Genomic DNA, 18249 nt, shown 5'->3' on the forward strand with positions numbered 1-18249 from the left:
TGTTCCTTCTTAGAACATAAGAACTCGGAGACGGAGTAGACAATTTAGCCTCTCGAGCCTGCTCCACCGTTCAATAGGATTCATGGCCTCATCTCCACCATCCTGCCCGCTCTCCGGAACCCTTCAACCCATTACTCATTAAAAATCTGTCTATCTCCTCAAATTACTAACTGTCCCAGCGTTCACCGTACTCTGGGGTAGCAAATTCCACAGATTCACAGTCCTTTGGGAGAAGTAGTTTCTCCTCATCTCTGTTTTAAATTTCCTACCCTTTATCTTGAGACTAACCTCTCGTTCTAGATTCCCCCACAAGCGGAAGCATCCGCTCCACGTCCGCTTTATCCATAACTTTTGTCATCTTATATGCGTCATTCCTTATTCTTTGCACTTCAAACATTCTGCATGTAACATAATGCAACCGGAAGAATTGCTGTTATGAATTTGCCCTTACGACTGCTGGAAAGACTAGTTTTGTTAGTTTTCTAATACTCTCTCCTGCCGCAGTCAACATCAGTGACTAGCTCTGCAAAAATGCTATCACTGCAGAGTTACTTTCTACTTTTGATTTTGGAGAGCTCTTTCAATGTTTTCCCCGCCTATTAATACTTTTGGGCTTTGTGGGAATTAAACATTTTTAAATTAGGGTTGGTTTTAAGAGGATAAATAGTGAAACATCTTTCCACTCATTGATTAACAAAAGGGCATGAACTCCATATTATTACCAAAGAAGGAAATTAGAAGATTATTTTTGTCAGGGTAATTAGAACTTTGCATCCCATGTCACAAGTAGCTATTTTGAGGTGGAGTACATAATGATTTGAAAGTCATTGGATAAGTATTTGAAAAGAATATAAAATGATGTGGAGAACGGGTAGACACATGAAGAAGGAATAAAGCGTTTCAGTTAAACAAAGAACAAAGAAAAGTACAGCACAGGAACAGGCCCTTCAGCCCTCCAAGCTCATGCCAAGCCAACCATGCTGCCCGTCTAAACTAAAATCTTCTACACTTCCGGGATCCGTATCCCTCTATTCCCACCCTATTCATATATTTGTCAAGATACCCCTTAAATGTCACTATCGTCCCTGTTTCCACCACCTCCTCCGGCAGCGAGTTCCAGGCACCCACTACCCTCTGTGTAAAAAAAACTTGCCTCGTACATCTCCTCTAAACCTTGCCCCTCGCACCTTAAACCTATGCCCCCTAGTAATTGACTCCTCTACCCTGGGGAAAAGCCTCTGACTATCCACTCTGTCTATGCCCCTCATAATTTTGTAGACCTCTATCAGGTCGCCCCTCAACCTCCGTTGTTCCAGTGAAAACAAACCGAGTTTATTCAACCGCTCCTCATAGCTAATGCCCTCCATACCAGGCACCATCCTGGTAAATCTCTTCTGCACTCTCTCTAAAGCCTCCACATCCTTCTGGTAGTATGGCGACCAGAATTGAACACCATACTCCAAGTGTGGCCTAACTAAGGTAAAGAAACAAGTAGTTGTTTGGTAGTATAGTATTGCTGAGAAAAGACATTTGCTGAAGCTTTTTGTATTGCACTTATCAGGACTATCGCAAGAATGCCAATGTCGGGGGAATAAATTGATACAGTGTAAAGTTGTTGTTTCTCCTGACATTGGTATTCTTCTGATTGCCCTGGTGAGTACAAGGTGAAAATCTTTGACAAAATGTATTTTTGCAGCAATACGGAAGAACCAAGAAATGACAATGCGGTTTTCCTTCTGTGCTGTAGTTTTGGATTCTCCATTCTCCTCTCACTATCTCACCCTCTGAATTCTGCCAATGTTTTCCCCAAATAACAAAGCAACGTAAATTCAGTACCATCGACCAGCACTGAAATCGCAAGGAACAATTCAAGTTTGGGAGCAGCATGGTAGCACAGTGCTTAGCACAGTTCCAGGGTCCCAGACCCGAGTCCCGGCTTGGACCACTGTCTGTGCGGAGTCTGCACGTTCTCCCCGTGTCTGTGTGGGTTTCCTCTGGGTGCTCCGGTTTCCTCCCACAGACCAAAGATGTGCAGATTAGGTGGATTGGCCATGATAAATTGCCCTTCGTGTCCAAAACGATTGGGTGTGGTTATGGGGATAGGGTAGGGGTGTGGGCTTAGGTAGGGTGCTCTTTCCAAGGGACGATGCAGACTCGATGGGCCAAATGGCCTCCTTCTTCACTGTAAATTCTATGATTCTATGAACACCCAGAACCTCCTTTCCAGGTGTTTACAGCAAGACAAAAACATTTGAAGAAAGCTTTGTTTTTGTCTCAAGCCCCGAATATTTTATCATGCATGACATAAAGGAATAAGCACATGAAAAAGACACATATGTTAAGAGCAGAAGTTTAGACAAACCCCCAAACTGATGTGACAGCGCTACATATAACTACACTTGGAAACCCCTCTCTCGTTACTTCAATGCAATATATTATTTGCACCCAGTTCCTACATCTAGTGCAGTTTTGAGTTATCTGGCAACCAGCACCTCACCATGTGCTACAGAATTAAATTAGTCCACTATCGAATCGTAATGGGGGGGTAAAGCAAACTATTTAAGGTTATATTAGTTCTTTAAATGAACTTTTATCTGATAAGATTCTGAATGAGGCCTTTGAAAGCACACACAATTTGACTGCTAGTTGATAACTCTCAGAATGCTTTGGAACTGACATTCCACTCTCCAGAAATATCTCACACAATAGCTATTATATATTAGATAGGGAACGCTTGCAAGATCTTTGCTATACATTAAAATATGGTGGCGGCTGACAATATGTAGTACAGTTGTGATGTCATTGCTGCTTGTATCATTTGATCTACAGTATCAATTCTTTGTGATCGAGTCATTGTTCCTTAACTTTTCCCCATAACATTTTTTACTGTAATATAGAACCATTTGGAGCCATCTCTATGTCTTAATGATTTATAAAGTTGGATGTTCCAAACTCTGCTTTGTCCTGTGCTTAACATCTGTTTCTAATTAGCAGTTTTTCTGAAATTTAAGAAAAATGTAATTGCAGCTATGATTTAAATTTCCTGAAGACATTAAGAAAAGTAAGAACATGCATTTATATGGCACCTTTCACATCCTCAGGATGTCCCAAAGCACTTCACAACCGTTATAAGTAAATGTGGCAGCTCCCTAGCACATAACACGGTTCTGAAAACAGTGGTGAGGCTGTTGACCAGATAACCAACCTTAGTGGTGTCAGTCGAAATGTAAATATTGCTCAGGCCACCAGCAGAACACCCCTGCTTTTTTTTTAAGAAGTGCCTGGGAATTCTTAGCATCTGCCTGAGAGGACAGATGGGACCTCAGTTAGAATACTAGTGCAGAAGAGGCCCTTCAACCCATCGAGTCTGAACCGATGCATGAAAAGTCCTGACCTGCCCACCAAATCCCACTTTCCAGCATTTGGGCCGTAGCCTTGAATGTTAATAGAATCATAGAATACTTTAACAAATGAATTGAAAGATGAAAGTGTAGCTCTCCTTCAGTATTGCACTGAGATGTAAATCTGGATTCTGTGTTCAGTTATGACTGAGCCAAGACCTAATCCCTGTGCAGACAGTTCTAAATATAAAATGTGACTAGCTGCCATTATGTTTGTTTTCCTTCATTTGTTTTTGACTTTATTCCTAGGACTGCCACTGCTTGCTTGATATTGCGCCCCATGCCATTGAGCGTCTACACCGAATTCACATCTATCCAATTGTCATATTCATACGGTACAAAAACTTGAAGCAAATCAAGTGAGTAGAGTCAATTATTTAAAACATAATGACTAGGTAGCTTTTCTTAAAAGCAATAGACTGCAGATGCTGGAAATCTGAAATAAAAACAGAAAATTCTAGAAAAACAGCATCTGTGGAGAGAGGAAGAATTAACGTTTCAAGTCCCAATGATTTCTTCCGTGCAGTAATTTTTCTTTGTTCACATCTAATAAGACTGTAGAATAAACAGAAGAGCACTTGAAAGCGTTTTGGTAATCGTTGCTGTTGAGGAAAGTTGCCCCCCCTCCTTTGAGGTACCCAAGAGGGTGTTGGTGACAATAGAATTCCATTGGATTGGTCTATGATAATACTTGGCTGTTTGGAAATATTGCCAACTATGAGGGTAGTCTTGAACTTCAAAAGGACACAGACAGGTTGGTGGATTGGGCAGACAAGTGGCAGATGAAGTTCAATGCAGAGCAGTGTGAGGGGATTCATTTTGGCAGGCAGAGAATGGAAAAACAATATAACATAAAGGGGAAAAATCTTAAAGGAGGTGCAGGAACAGAGGGACCTCAGTGTAAATGTACATATGTCATTGAAGTTGACAAGCCATAAAGTATATAGTATCCAAGGTTTTATTAATAGGGGCATTAAGTACAAGAGCAAGGTGGTCATGTTGAACTTGTACAAGATATTAGTTTGGCTTCATCTGGAGTACTGCGTCCAGTCCTGGGTGCCATGCTTGAGGAAGGATGTGTAGACATTGGAGAGAGTACAGAGCAGATTCCAGGCGAATGATCCCAGGGATAAAGAACTGTAGCTATGAGGATAGGTTGAAGAGGTTCAGACTGTTTTCTTCAGAGAAAAGTCTTGAGAGGAGACTTAATCCATCCTGAGGGTTATGGACAAGGTAAATAGTGAGAAACCGTTTCTTCTCAAGAGAGCATCAAGAACTGGAGGGCACAGAGTCAAAATGATTGGCAAAAGGAGTAAAATTGATGTCAGGCAAATCTTTTTCAGCCAGAGGGCAGTAGGAGTCTCGAAATCACTTCCTGAGAGGATGGTGGAGGCAGGTTCGATCGAGGTATTCAAAAAGGAATTAGACTACTTTCATTAAAATACAGAATGTATAAAGTTACAGGAATATGGCTGGGGAGTTGGGATTAGGTAGAATGCTCTTTCAGAAAGCCAGTGTAGACACAAAAGGACAAATAGCCTCCTTCTGCACTGTAAAGATTCTGTAATTCTATGTTTTTATAGAGTAAATGGTGCAAAATTGGAGAACAGTGAAATACACAGCCAGTCAGGTATTAGTAGCTCTGTTTCTCTCTCCCCAAATGTTGCCTGACCTGCTGAGTGTTTCCATCAGTTTTGTTAATACAGTATATTGTGCTGTTCATTATTGTTTTCCCTGAGTAAAGGAAATTACAACGGCATGTCAAATTAATATTAATGCACTGTGGGAGTACCTACACCACAGGGACTGCAGCAGCTAAAGATCACAATTAGGGATGGACAATAAATGCTGGGCCTACCAGCGACACCCACATCCCATTAAAAGAAACCACCAAAAACAAATATTGTTTCATTGTAAGAATATGTGTATGTCCTCGTTCTTTTTAAGAATTCCACTACACTGATTTCATCAAACTCCAATGATTTGCACTGTTATTTACAGAGAGCAAAAGGACCCAATCTTTCTGCGGGATAAAGGTACACAAAAAAAACATTCCAAGGAACAGTTTGAGGCTGCTCAGAAGATTGAACAGGAGTACAGCAAGTTTTTCACAGGTAAGCATTCGTCAGTGGAATTATTCCTGGGGCAAAGTATCCTTTCCCCACAGTTTGACAAATTGCAGGATTGTTGGGGTCTGGTCCAGTTTCAAATTAGGGTCTGGCATGACACCTTATCACCATGCATGTTGAAGCATTCTGTATGGCATTAAAATTCAATGTACAAAATATTTTTCAAGGAACACTTCAGCATCGGAATTCAATACCAATTAGTGTCCCAAATCTCTCTAAAGGTCCAAGAGCAAATTCAAGGACTCATAGTGGCAATTAGTTGTTACACAGTTTGAAACTATGACCTGATCAATATTTACAAAATGGTCAACAACACATGATCTCAATTCTACCTTCAGGTTACTTCTGGCGTTTGTTCATTTGGATATTTTGAATCCTTTTTCTCGCATTCAGTTTAAAATAGCCGCTTTATACTTGACAAGACCTAGCATTCGGGTCCACCCTTAATCTGTAATTTAAAATCGATCGAAATCCATATTATATCATTATCACAGTAAGAAGTCTTACAACACCAGGTTAAAGTCCAACAGGTTTGTTTCAAATCGCTAGCTTTCGGAGCACTGCTCCTTCCTCAGGTGAATGATTCACCTGAGGAAGGAGCAGTGCTCCGAAAGCTCGTGTTTGAAACAAACCTGTTGGACTTTAACCTGGTGTTGTAAGACTTCTTACTGTGCTCACCCTAGTCCAACACCGGCATCGCCACATCATCATTATCACAGGCATTGTCCGAGGAAGGATTAAATAAAATGGAGCTAAATTTCACTGGTTTGTAAGAATGAGTTGGATTATCTAGACTTTAAAATCTCCAATTATCTCAATTTAGTATTCTAACATTACTGAAATAAGGACATTGCTTTCTTTCAGCACAGTGAGCTTATGTAGTTACCAGACGTAAAGTGACAAAAAAGCTAAGTGAGATATCCTATCCTCACATGAAGAATCATTTGAAAATGTAAGGCCTTTGTCGTGCAGTTTCTTGTTGCATTTAATACAAGTTTTTATTTAAGCAGTGACTCAAAACACTCAGACCATCCATGTGGCTGTTTAATTCTTGCTTGTGGCATAGCCCAATCCAAAGGCTGAAGTTAAGTTCTAAACCATTTTTGTTTCTCCTTCATTTTTTGTGGGCACTTTTGATTAGCCTACTGCATATTCTCTGCACAGACAGTATGGTAACACCAGATGGCAGTGCCCAATACCATTCTGCTATAAATTTCCAACTACAGTACACAGCTTTAGAGTATTGTGAAACAAAAAATGCAGGCATCAGGCATTTAAAGATAATAAAGTTTAATCAATAATTGTTCATATTGATTTCAGTGGTTCAAAATAAAAACAAAGGGTACATACAGTAGTAATTCAAGGGTGCATAGCCTTAGGTTCTATAAAATCATCCCAACAGTGCAGAAGGAGACTATTCGGCCCATCGATTCTGCACCGACTTCCCCGAAAGAGCACCCTCCCTTGGCCCACTCCCCCACCCTATCCGCGTAACCCCGCACATTGATCATGGCCAATCCACCTAACCTGCACATCTTTAGACTATGGGAGGAAACCGGAGCACCTGGGAGAATGTGCAAACTCCACACAGTCACCCAAGGCCAGAATTGATCCCAGGTCCCAGGTGCTGTGAGACAGCAGTGCTAACCACTGTGACACCGTGCCATATTCTGCCTGCACAGACATGTAATGCTTCCTGCAGTAATGTTGAAAGTAATTTCGCACTGGGCAGACTTGATGTGATTTACTGTGTTAACGATGAATATCATGGAGAGGAAGGAGAGAATTAAATCTGTTCACGAGCACAATGTGTTACTATTGCAACACCAGACTACTAAACTATGCTTTCACTTTTGAATCTCTTCATGTGTAACAATTAGTTTTCATTACAAAATGTTTGCTCTGTATGAGAATGTTTGTTTTAATGGATTTAATCTACATTTTTGCAAGAAGAGCATACAAGGCTACGGACCAAGTGTTGGAAAACGTGATTAGAATAGTTAGGTGCTGGATTGCCAGCATAGACATGATGGGCCGAAGGGCCTCTTTTTTGCACTGTAAAACTCTATGACTCTAAGAGAAACACTCCTCATACATCAACCCTTTCATCCCCGGAATCAATATGGTGAACCTTCTCTGAACTGCCTCCAATGCCACCACATCCTTCCTAAAATAAGGAGAACAAAACAATACTCCAGATCTCTCACTAACACCCTATACAACCGCAACAACACTCCTCTACTTTTATACTCCAGTCCTTTTGCAATAAAAGCTTACATTCCATTTGCCATTTTTCCTTTTTGCCTGAAGACCTGGTGGGGCCTCCCATTGTAAAATTGCCTGAAATTGATTCCTGCGTAACAGAAGGGCAATGTGGGCACAGTAACAGCAGAGCAATGCCAAATGAATCATCGCCTTCAGAAGAAGAGAGCAAAAATCGGAGAACATTGGAGCTTTAAAAATGTTTGATAGTTACTTTCCTTTTAAGTAAAGATTATATTGATGGACTTCTAGTGATATTCTTGTGAAATTTTACATTTTCCTTGCATCATTTATTTTCTATTATCACGTCCCTTTGAAATATAAATAACTTTTGTTTTTTTAAATTTGAAGTACCCAATTTTTTTTTCAGTTCACGGGTAATTTAGTGTGGCCGATCCACCTACCATCCACATCTTTGGGTTGTGGGGGTGAGACCCACGCAGACAGGGGAAGAATATGCAAACCCCACACGGACAGTGACCTGGAGCCTGGATCGAACCCGGGTCCTCAGCACCGTGATACAACGGTGCTAAGCACTGCGCCACCGTGGTGTCCTCCGAAATACAAATAATGAATAGGAACGATCTCATCGCATGGCTTAAAAATATGTTGCAGGGAAGTTGAGTAATAGGCTTAATAACCCGGCGGAAAGTAAAGGTTTTGAAAAGGTTTTATGCTTGTCATGGCCTCTGGAAATTTTAACCTTGTATCATTACTTTGTGTCTTTCTGAGATCAAAGAAAAGCTGACAAAATGAACAGCCTCTTCCTCATTATTAATCATCCTGTGTCTTTTTGCAGGTATTGTCCAGGGAGGCAGCCTGCCCTACATTTGCACTCAGATCATGACAATTGTTGATCAAGAACAAAACAAAGTCCTGTGGATTCCAGCTGGAACTCTCTAGAACCCCCCCTTGGGCAGCTCAAAGTTCACAAAATGCACCTGTAACGGTTTTAAAGCTGATTATTGCTGTATTGAGTACACAGTAAAAGATTCTGAAGATTGCAGATGAGACAGAGTGAGCAGGAAAATATCTCAGTCTGAGAGTGTTGGATAAACGCCGTTAAACATGCGACTTACACGTTGTCCGAGCATCTACTATACTCCTGCAATGTTTAAAAAAATACCCTTCAAATTGAATATATTCAGGACTGATTTTTAAAATATATATATATATATATATATTTTATTCCGCCTTCTCTTCCCCCTCCCTCCTAAAGATAAAAGTTGGAAAAAGTGATGCTGCAACTAAAACTTAGAAACACACGTTTACACGTAATATTTCCTGAGTATTTGTTTTAAATGTTTACTTGAATGTTTATATCCTTATTTCTTATTCTTTGTATTTTGGATAAAACAACTCTCCTGAATGGGGTGGAGTTTGTGCATGTGTACAGACGTGTTTACCTGGTTACGTGATAGCGCCCCGTGATTCTACTGGCAGGTTAAACCTAATAAAATTGGTACAGAGTGATCATGTAGTTGGGAAAAGTATTGTGATTGGTACTGTTTGGAGTGAATATGATTTTTTTTGTGTACTCCTGTAAGGGGCAGACCACTGCATTTTTTGTTTGTTTCTTTTTGTCTGTCGAAAATATATTTTTCTGCATGGATCTTGATATTTAAACAGCATAATGTATCTGATCATATTATATAAACTAATACATTAATTGTTGGGCCTAATGAAATGTAGCAAGGGGTAATGAGCTATTAGCTAGGCCTGGCATGCTGATATGACACTTTCTAAAAGCTGTAAATATTGAAGAAACTCATTCTTGGTGCAATTTTGCAGTATATGTGAGCAGTTTTTTTTTAAAAAAGAAAAGTAAAATTCAGAGTGTGTAGCGAGTCAGATAGATTTATTTAACTTTGAAAAACTATTTCCCTTGCTTGGAGGTTTTTTGCCTGAGTAAATGTAGTTATGAGGCAGAGTAAATAATTGTAGTGTTGCCACTGTCTGGAAATTGGTCATTGAATCTGCAATGCAATGCTTATGTCATGTTTTTCTCCCCCCAGTATATTGTGCCAAATTGTCGCCACTTATATCCTCTGTTTTCACATTGCACTTGCGAATCCTGTGTGCCTAGCACGGGGTTGCTTTTGGTCCTCCTGTTTGTGTCATGTTTCTTTTTGGCAGTTCTCCACTGTAACTCCAGACTTCAATGCAACTGAATCATTCGAAAAACTCCTTACATTTCACAAATTGCCTGGTGCATGACAGCCTACCGTACATTCAAAGAAATTGCTTATTTTTTTGCATTCTACAATGAAAAGGGATGTTTTCTTGCACGCGATTTCGAAGCGAAAAAAAGTGTTTTCACATTTTGACAATTTGATTTACAACAAAATGGATACTGTAGTGAAGTTAGAATTGAGGCCGGAATTAACATTTGGCCAGCTCAAATTAATTTGACTTCACATTCATTCTGCGGACAATTCGATTATTTCTGCAATATCTTGGCCTGGCAGTGAGGAAGCTTCCCTTTTACGTTCAAAGTGTCCACTCATACTGTTGGAATTTTTGTTTTGGCTCAATATGAAAATCCAAACTCACTGATCTGGTGACTTGATCCCTACTGCCAGTGTAAGTTGTTGCAGGACACGGTAAAAGAGTGACAGAAATGGTACAGAGCAAACAGGTACTGATGTTTTTTTTCCCTGTGCTGAAAGAAGAATGTTACTTTGTATCAAATGTAAAGCAATTGATTAGTACAAGAATAAAGGTCAATTTCTGATATCCGACATTTGTGTGTTTTCTTTTCCACTATTAGTTGTATTTGAGACGGACCGGCTGGGTAAGCAGTTTGGCTATCCAAGAGGCAGTAGGCTTCAAACCAGTAAAGGCTAGTCATGAAGCTTTGCTTTGGACTTGATCTGAAGAGGAAGAAAAAGTTATCCTGATTTAGCTGTGTGTTATTTGTATTCTCCAGATTTGATCGTGCCTCCATATATTCTGTTCAAAGCCACAGGAGACCGATATCCAAGCCTTGGAGCCTTATTCTGCCATTCAGTTAGATCGTGGTTCCATCTGTTTTTGCTCCATCTCCCCGCCTTGGTTCTCTCTCTGTGCTCCTGCTAACAAAAATTGTATTCATCTCGGTTTAGAAATTCTCAGTTGACCTAATCAGCAGCATTTTGGGCAGCAAACGATATGTTTTCTGAGTGACTGCACTCAATGTCATACTTAGTTGTTCCTATAACAATAATTTAAAAAAAATCTTCTTTCACTCTGCTAGGATTCACAGGTCAATATAGGACTGGTAGATTCTGCTGGTCAGATTCCTGCAGGGTAGGGCAGAGCTTTTAAATGGCAGCTTCCCATCCAGCCAGCCATGCTCAGTAGTCAGGCAATATATCGTTAGCACTAAAGCTTGTATGCGTCAAAATGGATGCAGGTGGACAACGTCCGGTGACAGGGGGGGCGCTGAGTGGTCGCACATCAGGTCACTCTTCTCCTACGAACCCAAAAATAGGCTCTTTTACCCAAAATAGCCCGCTAAAACAGGGAAAACGTGCCCTCTCACCCTGGCTAGCAATAATGCAAAAGAGGATGGCGAACAACAGTAAGTCCAGAGGCCGTAAGGAGATGAGAAACTGAAGCAACAAGTGGCCGAGAGGGCAGACTCACGAGGCGACAAAGCTCAGGCCACAGCAGAGCGAGAAGGCAAAGCGCACACGGGGTTCCCCCTCACTCGAGGGCGGACGGAGGAACTTCGTCCACCCTCGAGTGAGGGGGAACTAAGAGAACGGAGGGAAGAGATAAAACCCGAGATCCAAGCTGCGGTCAAGGCAGCAGTCGAGGCCCCGGCAACCATTCAGTCAGCCCTGGGCAAGGCAGAGAGGTGGCTGGAGGCCCATGGGAACAGAATCAAAGAGTTAGAAAAAGCCTCGACCGACCAGAGCAACCTGATCGCCGCCCTGGAGACAGAAATAGCGAGGTTGGTCGCTACGCAGGGAAGTCTGAAGGGGAAAGTAGAGCACTAGGAGAACCAGGGCCAGCCAGAGGAGATAGATGGCAGAGACCCCACGGACTATGTGGCCCATTTACTGGGAAACCTGGTGTGAAGCTTCCCCAATCCGCTAGAAATAGACAGCCCACCAGTCGCTCCGGCCAAAACCCAAGGCTGGAGAGTAGCCAAGGGTGATAATTGCAAAAAGGCACCACTACCAGGACCGGGAAATAAACCTGCGCTGGGCCAGGCAGACAAGGACCTGCAACTGGGAAGGGCACCAGATGAGGATTTACCAAGACATTGGGGGAGACCTGGCCAAGCGTCGGGTGGAGCTCAACAAGGCACAGGCGGCCCTGTACAAAAGCAAAGTAAAATTTGGGATGCTGCTCCCAGCTAAACTCTGGATCACATTCCACGGCAGGGAGCTTTTCTTCATGACCCCTGCGGACGCGGACAAATTTGTCTTGGAGAATAGGCTGGGAAAACAGCGGTGAGAAAATGGTCTAAGGGACTTAAATCAACCTGAGAGGCACTTTGCGCGGGACTGCAGTACCTCGCTCTGAAGACGGGAACGAAAGGGCAGGAAGGAAAGAGCGAGGGCAGCGGGAGAGTGCAAGAAGGATGGCAGGAGGGGAAACCAGATAGCGAGCGAAGGGCAGACACAAGCCGACCCCAGGAGGGGGCCCGCCGCACTACCGGGAAAGCTAGCGCCAGGAGATAAAAGCATGAGGGAGGCCGCCCCGCGTGTCCCGCAGGGGAGAGAACACTTGGCAACGGGGGGTGTGTACAACACCACTGGGGAGACAGGGGTGGGAGGACGAAAGGGGAGTAGGGAGGGAAGACAGTAATGGGAGGGGGCGGGAGAAGACAGGGGGTGGAAAGAATAATAGGGGAAACATAGGGACAAGGATGTAAAGGGTATTAAACTGGCTACAACAGGCCACACAAGGCAACTTGGAACATAAAGGCATCGCAAGCAGCAACTTTGGAGGGTCCCTGAACAAAGGGAAACCCCAGAGTGCAGGGGCTCACCCAGATGGCGTACCCACAGTTGGCGGCCATGTTGAGTGGCCCCTGGACAAACTGCAATGAAGTTAAATGAGGGTGGAGTCATGCCCGAGAGAGGGTATCAGAGCACCCAGGGTCTTTATGGGGAGGGGGGCCGATTGGGGGGGCCCCAGAACGCAGGAATCCGGTCTCACGCTGAGAACGGTTAGGGGGCCATCCAAAAGGTGGTCCTGGGCCCATCCATAAGGTAAGTATGGTTGATCCGCTGGAGTGGTGGTGGGGGGGGACCCCCATCAGAATAATCACCTAGGTGAACCCCCATCAGAATAATCACCTGGAACGTCAGGAGACTTAAAGGCCCAGTGAAAAAATAAAGGGTCTTCCCCCACCTGAAGAGTATGAAAGCCGACATCGTCTCCCTCCAAAAGAAGCACCCGAGGGAGAAGGAGTGACTGCAGGTTAGAAAGGACGGGTGGGACAGACCTACCATTCCTGCTACGGGACGAGAGCTTGGGAGGGAGGTAGCCATACTGTTAAATAAGAGGACGATGTTTACTGTGATAAGGACGGTTACGGATCCGGGGGTGACGGTACAGCATGGCCAGTGGTGTCTTAGATGGGGCACTGGTAATCGTGGTGAAGGTGTACGTGTCCATCTGGGACGACACGGAGCTCATAAAGAAGACCATGGCAGAACTCTTCAATGTCGACACACACCGACTTATCATGGAGGGGGGGACGTTAATTGTGTACAGGACCCACGAACACCCAGGTCAAACCCAAAATAGGGAGGATCTCCAATATGGTGAAAGAACTCTCCATATTCATGAAGCAGACGGGGGCAGTAAACAAATTAAGATACACGCAAGTTAAAGACTTCTTACATAGGGTACGAAAGACATACCTACGACCATCGCTTTTAGAAGACCTAGTAGACGCGGACATCCTCGGGAGGGGAAACTGTGTGGGTGACTCTCCACTGGACAAGACAAGGGAAAAATGGGAGGAGGACCTAGGATTTGAAATAGGGTGGGGACCCTGGAGAGAAGCACTGCACAGGGTCAACTCCACCTCCACTTGCATGAGGCCAAGTCTAGAACAGCTGAAAGTGGTACACCAGTTGGATTTTTACAACAACCTGTTAGCTTCTTGACCAATAAAGTGGTTATTCAATGTCCACGATGGTAGTAATAATAATCTTTATTACTGTCACAAGGAGGCTTACATTAACACTGCAATGAAGTGAAATGAGGGTGGAGTTGTGCCCGAGTGAGGCAATCTTCAGGGTATCAGAGCAGCCAGACTCTTTATGGGGAGGGGGGGCCGATGCCCTTCCCTCTGCCTCGTTAATCATCCGCTAAAGAATCCTGCTCGACAGGCAATCAGCAGCACCACCCAAAGCTGCAGACTGGCTGTCCGACCTATCGGAGTTTCTCCAAATGGAGAAAATTAAATTCACCATCCAGGGGTCGAAAGAGGGCTTCCACAAAACATGGGAGCCATTCACCCAATCTGTTGGTAGCCTGTTTGTAGCCAACAGCAAATAGGCCGGATTAAGAACCACAGACACAAACAAAAAGTAGAGGTGGGGGAAACGGGGGGGGGGGGGGAGCAAAGAGGCACAGAACCCACCCATACCTAAATCGAAGCAGCACCTCGCTACCCCAACAGGTCCAGGTTAGAAGATCCAACAAACAAAGAAGACACGGCAGATAGCAAGAAGGGGAGAGGGACCAGGAAGAAAGGAGGGAATTGGGATCAGGAGGCCAGGTCACAACTCGGTACTTGCTGAGATACATGAATGGTAACCGATGTACAGTATTTCTGTGTATGTTCAAATTCACCTTTGCGTTGTTCTGTATTAAAAAGAAAAATCCTACTGAAAACATTATTAAAAAATGGATGCAGATGTAATCCTGACAAGAAGGAAAGTTCTCAAATGAGACCGGCCTTCTCATTCCAAAAGCATCCACGTGAGGATGCTGATAGAAATGGAATATGTGCCAAGTGAGTCTCTTGTTTATATATTTAAAGCTTCTTGGCGCCAGGGATTATTCCCATGGAGGCTAACAAAATTCAAAGAGGGCAGCAGATCAGAACTAGAAATTATCACCCATTAACGTGACCTGATTAGAGTAAATTCCCTGAAGGAATAGTTAGGAATACTGTTTTTGTTAATTCTTTCTCCGAATGTAGATGACAGTAGAAAGGCTGGTATTTATTATCCATCCCGAGTTGCTCTGAGAAGGTGGGGGAGTGGGCTGCCTTTATAGACGTTTGATACAACTGAATGGCTTGCTTCGCCACTTCAGGGGGCAATTACAAATCAGTCACTCTTGTGTGGGACTGGAGTCACTTAAAGACCAGGTACGGTAAAGGTGGCACTATAGGATTGCTCATGGACACTCGTACACCAGTTGCATTTTCACAACAACCTGTTAGCTTCTTGTACAACAAAGATGTTATTTAAGACTCAATCTGGAAGGGAAGGTCACCAATTGAGTTGACATTTTTGAAGAGGTTGCTCATTTGGTCAATAAAGGCAGCTGGGCCAATCTGGTTGACTTGGATTTTCCTAAAGTCTTTTTGGCAAGATGCCATCTAATTTGTTTGGGAGATAAAATGTTAAGGAGGGACCATCCCTCCATACCTAGAGATCCTTCGCTGAACCTCCTCCAATTAAATAATATCTTTCCTTAAATAGGGGGACTAAAACTACTCAGTATTCCAGATGTGGACTCACCAGCACATTGTACAACTGCAGCAAGCCTTCCCTACACTTATACTCCAACCCCCTTCAAATCAAGGCCAATATCCCATTAGCCTTTCTGATTACCTTCTGCACCTGTGTGTCCCCTCAGCCTCCTCTGCTCTGAGGAAAACAATCCCAGCCAATCCAATCTTTCCTCAGGCTATAATTTTGAAGCCCTGGCCACATTCTTGTAAATCTTCTCTGCCCTCTCTCCGGCGCAATTATGTCCTTCCTGTAATGTGGTGACCAGAATTGTGCACAAAACCCCAGCTGTGGCCTAATCAGCATGTTACACAGTTCCAGCATTACATCCCTACTTTTGTATTCAATACCTCGCCCAATCAACAAAAGCATTCCATTTGCTTTATTTACTCGACCTTCAGGGACCTGTAGACCTGCATTCCAATGCCACTCACTGCCTCTCCCCATCTCAATATCCTACATTTTCTGAGTACTCCCTTGCTGTGTTTGCGATCCCCAAATGCATTACCCACACTTCTCTGGGTTGAATTCCATTTGCTATTTTTCCACCACTCAACCGAACCATTGATCTCATTCTGGAGACGACAGCCATCCTCTTCACTACCAACTACGTATTTGCATCACCTGCAAATTTCCCAATCATGCCTCCCGTATTTAAGTTCAAATCATTAATATATTCAACAAACAGCAAGGGCCCCACCACTGAGCTCTGTGGAACACCACTGGTAACTGAAATTTCAGCACTGCCATTTCGGAACTACAAACACCACAATGCTGGTAAAACACGAGGAACTCACGGTCCGGTTTTACTGCCTAATTCATAGAAGCCCTGCACCAGGGAGACACGAATGATATTTCAGACTGATCTGAACACACTAGTTAAGCCATGGTGTCGGTTATAACCCAACCGGAGGCGATGGGGTCTGTAACAGCAAAGTCCCCATGGCTTCACCTGAATATGATCACCCCAGATGAAGGGGCGAGCTACACCCTTCCATGGGACATAAATACCCCGGTCCAAGTGTGGGCCGGACAAGGGAGACTGTTCGGGGAGCAGGCGTTGTCTCGAGCAGGTTAAATAAATATTGAGTTTTTCTGACAGTCTTCGCCTGGAACTTTACAGTGTCCAATATCAATCCTAGGCTATCACCCTTTCAATACTTTAAATTACAGGGCGGACATTTCCAATAATTGTTGGATCCGGTGAGAAAAGCAGCGTGAAACTCGTTGGATTCACCGCTCCCTTTTCCAGCCAGATCAAACGGCACCCTGTGCAATTTCAAAGTGCTGGCGAGGATTACGGGGGGGGGGTTTGCGTAAACTGTTGGCATAACTGTGATCCAGAGATCGGGGCTTCCTGATCTCAGGGTGATGTTAAAGGCACCCCCTCTCAACCTGCCACAGACCAGGGAAACATCCCGAACCCCCCAACACAGAGGGCCAACCTCCACTGCCCACCCCTCCCTCCACCACCATTCAATGATCTGGTCAATCCCCCACATCACACAGGCATCAGGTTGATCCGATCACTATCCCTCCCATTCTGTCTGTCTTGCGCACCTTCGTCTAGGCACAAACTCTCCACCATTTCCCCATCCTCACATAATGGGAAGCACTCCACTCCCCGTGGGTTTCCCTAGAGGCCCTGTCCCCTGGCCCCACCCTGTGGCACTGCTGGACTGCACAGAGGGTTGCAGGATGGGCACAGTGGTTAGCACTACACCCCCACAGCATCCCCTGGGACCTGGGTTTAATCCTGGTCTTAGATAACTGTGTGGAGTGTGCATTTCTCCCAGTGCCTACGTGGATTTCCTCCGGGTGCTCCGGTTTTTCCCCCGCTGCCCAAAGATGTCCAGGTTAGGTGGGGTTATGGGGTTACCGGGATAGGGCGGGGGAGTGGGCCTAGACAGGGTGCTCTTTCAGAAGGTTGGTGCAGACTAGATGGGCTGAATGGCCTCCTTCTGCACTGTAGGAGTTTGATGATTGACACTGAGTATGGTCGGTGCCAGGGGGCTGTGCCAGGACACTGCCCTGCCATATCCCTCGCCATTGGGGGCTATTACCACCTCCGAGCCCCCGGCTTAGTCATCACGACTGGCTTCCACTTTTTTGGAACGTAGTCCTGATTCCCGACGGTGTTACGGCACGCGCGGGGGAGTGGGATATCTGACCACCAGAAGCAATGGCATTACGCTGTTTCTGAATATTCAAATCCATGGTAATCAGGTTCATGTCTTCACTGGAGCTGCAGTGGGGAGGGTGGGGAAGGTCTTAAAGTGAGATCTCTGCCACAAATCTCCGTTATGGCTCCCTGGCGAGATTGAGCGGCCGTGACGGGATTTGCGCAGTGGCAAAGGGGCCCTAAAAATTTCTCCCACAGGTTTTTATTCAATCCACATTACCTATGGGGCTGGTTTAGCACAGTGGGCTAAATAGCTGGCTTGTAATGCAGAACAATGCCAGCAGCGCGGGTTCAATTCCCGTACCGGCCTCTCCGAACAGGCGCCGGAATGTGGCGGCGCGGGGCTTTTCACAGTAACTTCATTGAAGCCTACTCGTGACAAAAAGCGATTATTATTATTATTAAATTAGTGTCAGTAAAATCAAAGCAGTAGTTAGGATGCAGTATGTATAAGTAACGCTGAAGTTAGTGACTGAAGACATAAGCCTATTAACTTTCATTATAACTCCATATAACTCTAATCTCTAAATACAATCTCTAATCTGATTGTAACAAGTGGAACTTCTAAAGTGGAATGATAA

At 44.1% G+C, this 18249-nt stretch overlaps 1 protein-coding gene across 16 annotated transcripts in view; it reads left to right on the forward strand.

The window, feature by feature from the left end:
• The window catches only part of dlg5a (discs, large homolog 5a (Drosophila)), a 220779-nt gene extending 210246 nt beyond the window's left edge, over positions 1-10533 (forward strand). For all 16 annotated transcript variants that reach the window (XM_038783233.1, XM_038783226.1, XM_038783227.1 and 13 more), the window contains 3 exons: positions 3651-3760; positions 5403-5515; positions 8592-10533. In XM_038783233.1, coding sequence (XP_038639161.1) covers positions 3651-3760; positions 5403-5515; positions 8592-8695 — 327 coding nt within the window. In that variant the 3' untranslated portion in view covers positions 8696-10533. The remainder of the gene's footprint in view (positions 1-3650; positions 3761-5402; positions 5516-8591) is intronic.
• Positions 10534-18249: the final 7716 nt, after the last annotated feature.

This window comes from Scyliorhinus canicula, chromosome 22 (assembly GCF_902713615.1).
Source record: "Scyliorhinus canicula chromosome 22, sScyCan1.1, whole genome shotgun sequence".
Classification (NCBI taxonomy): Eukaryota; Metazoa; Chordata; class Chondrichthyes; order Carcharhiniformes; family Scyliorhinidae; genus Scyliorhinus; species Scyliorhinus canicula.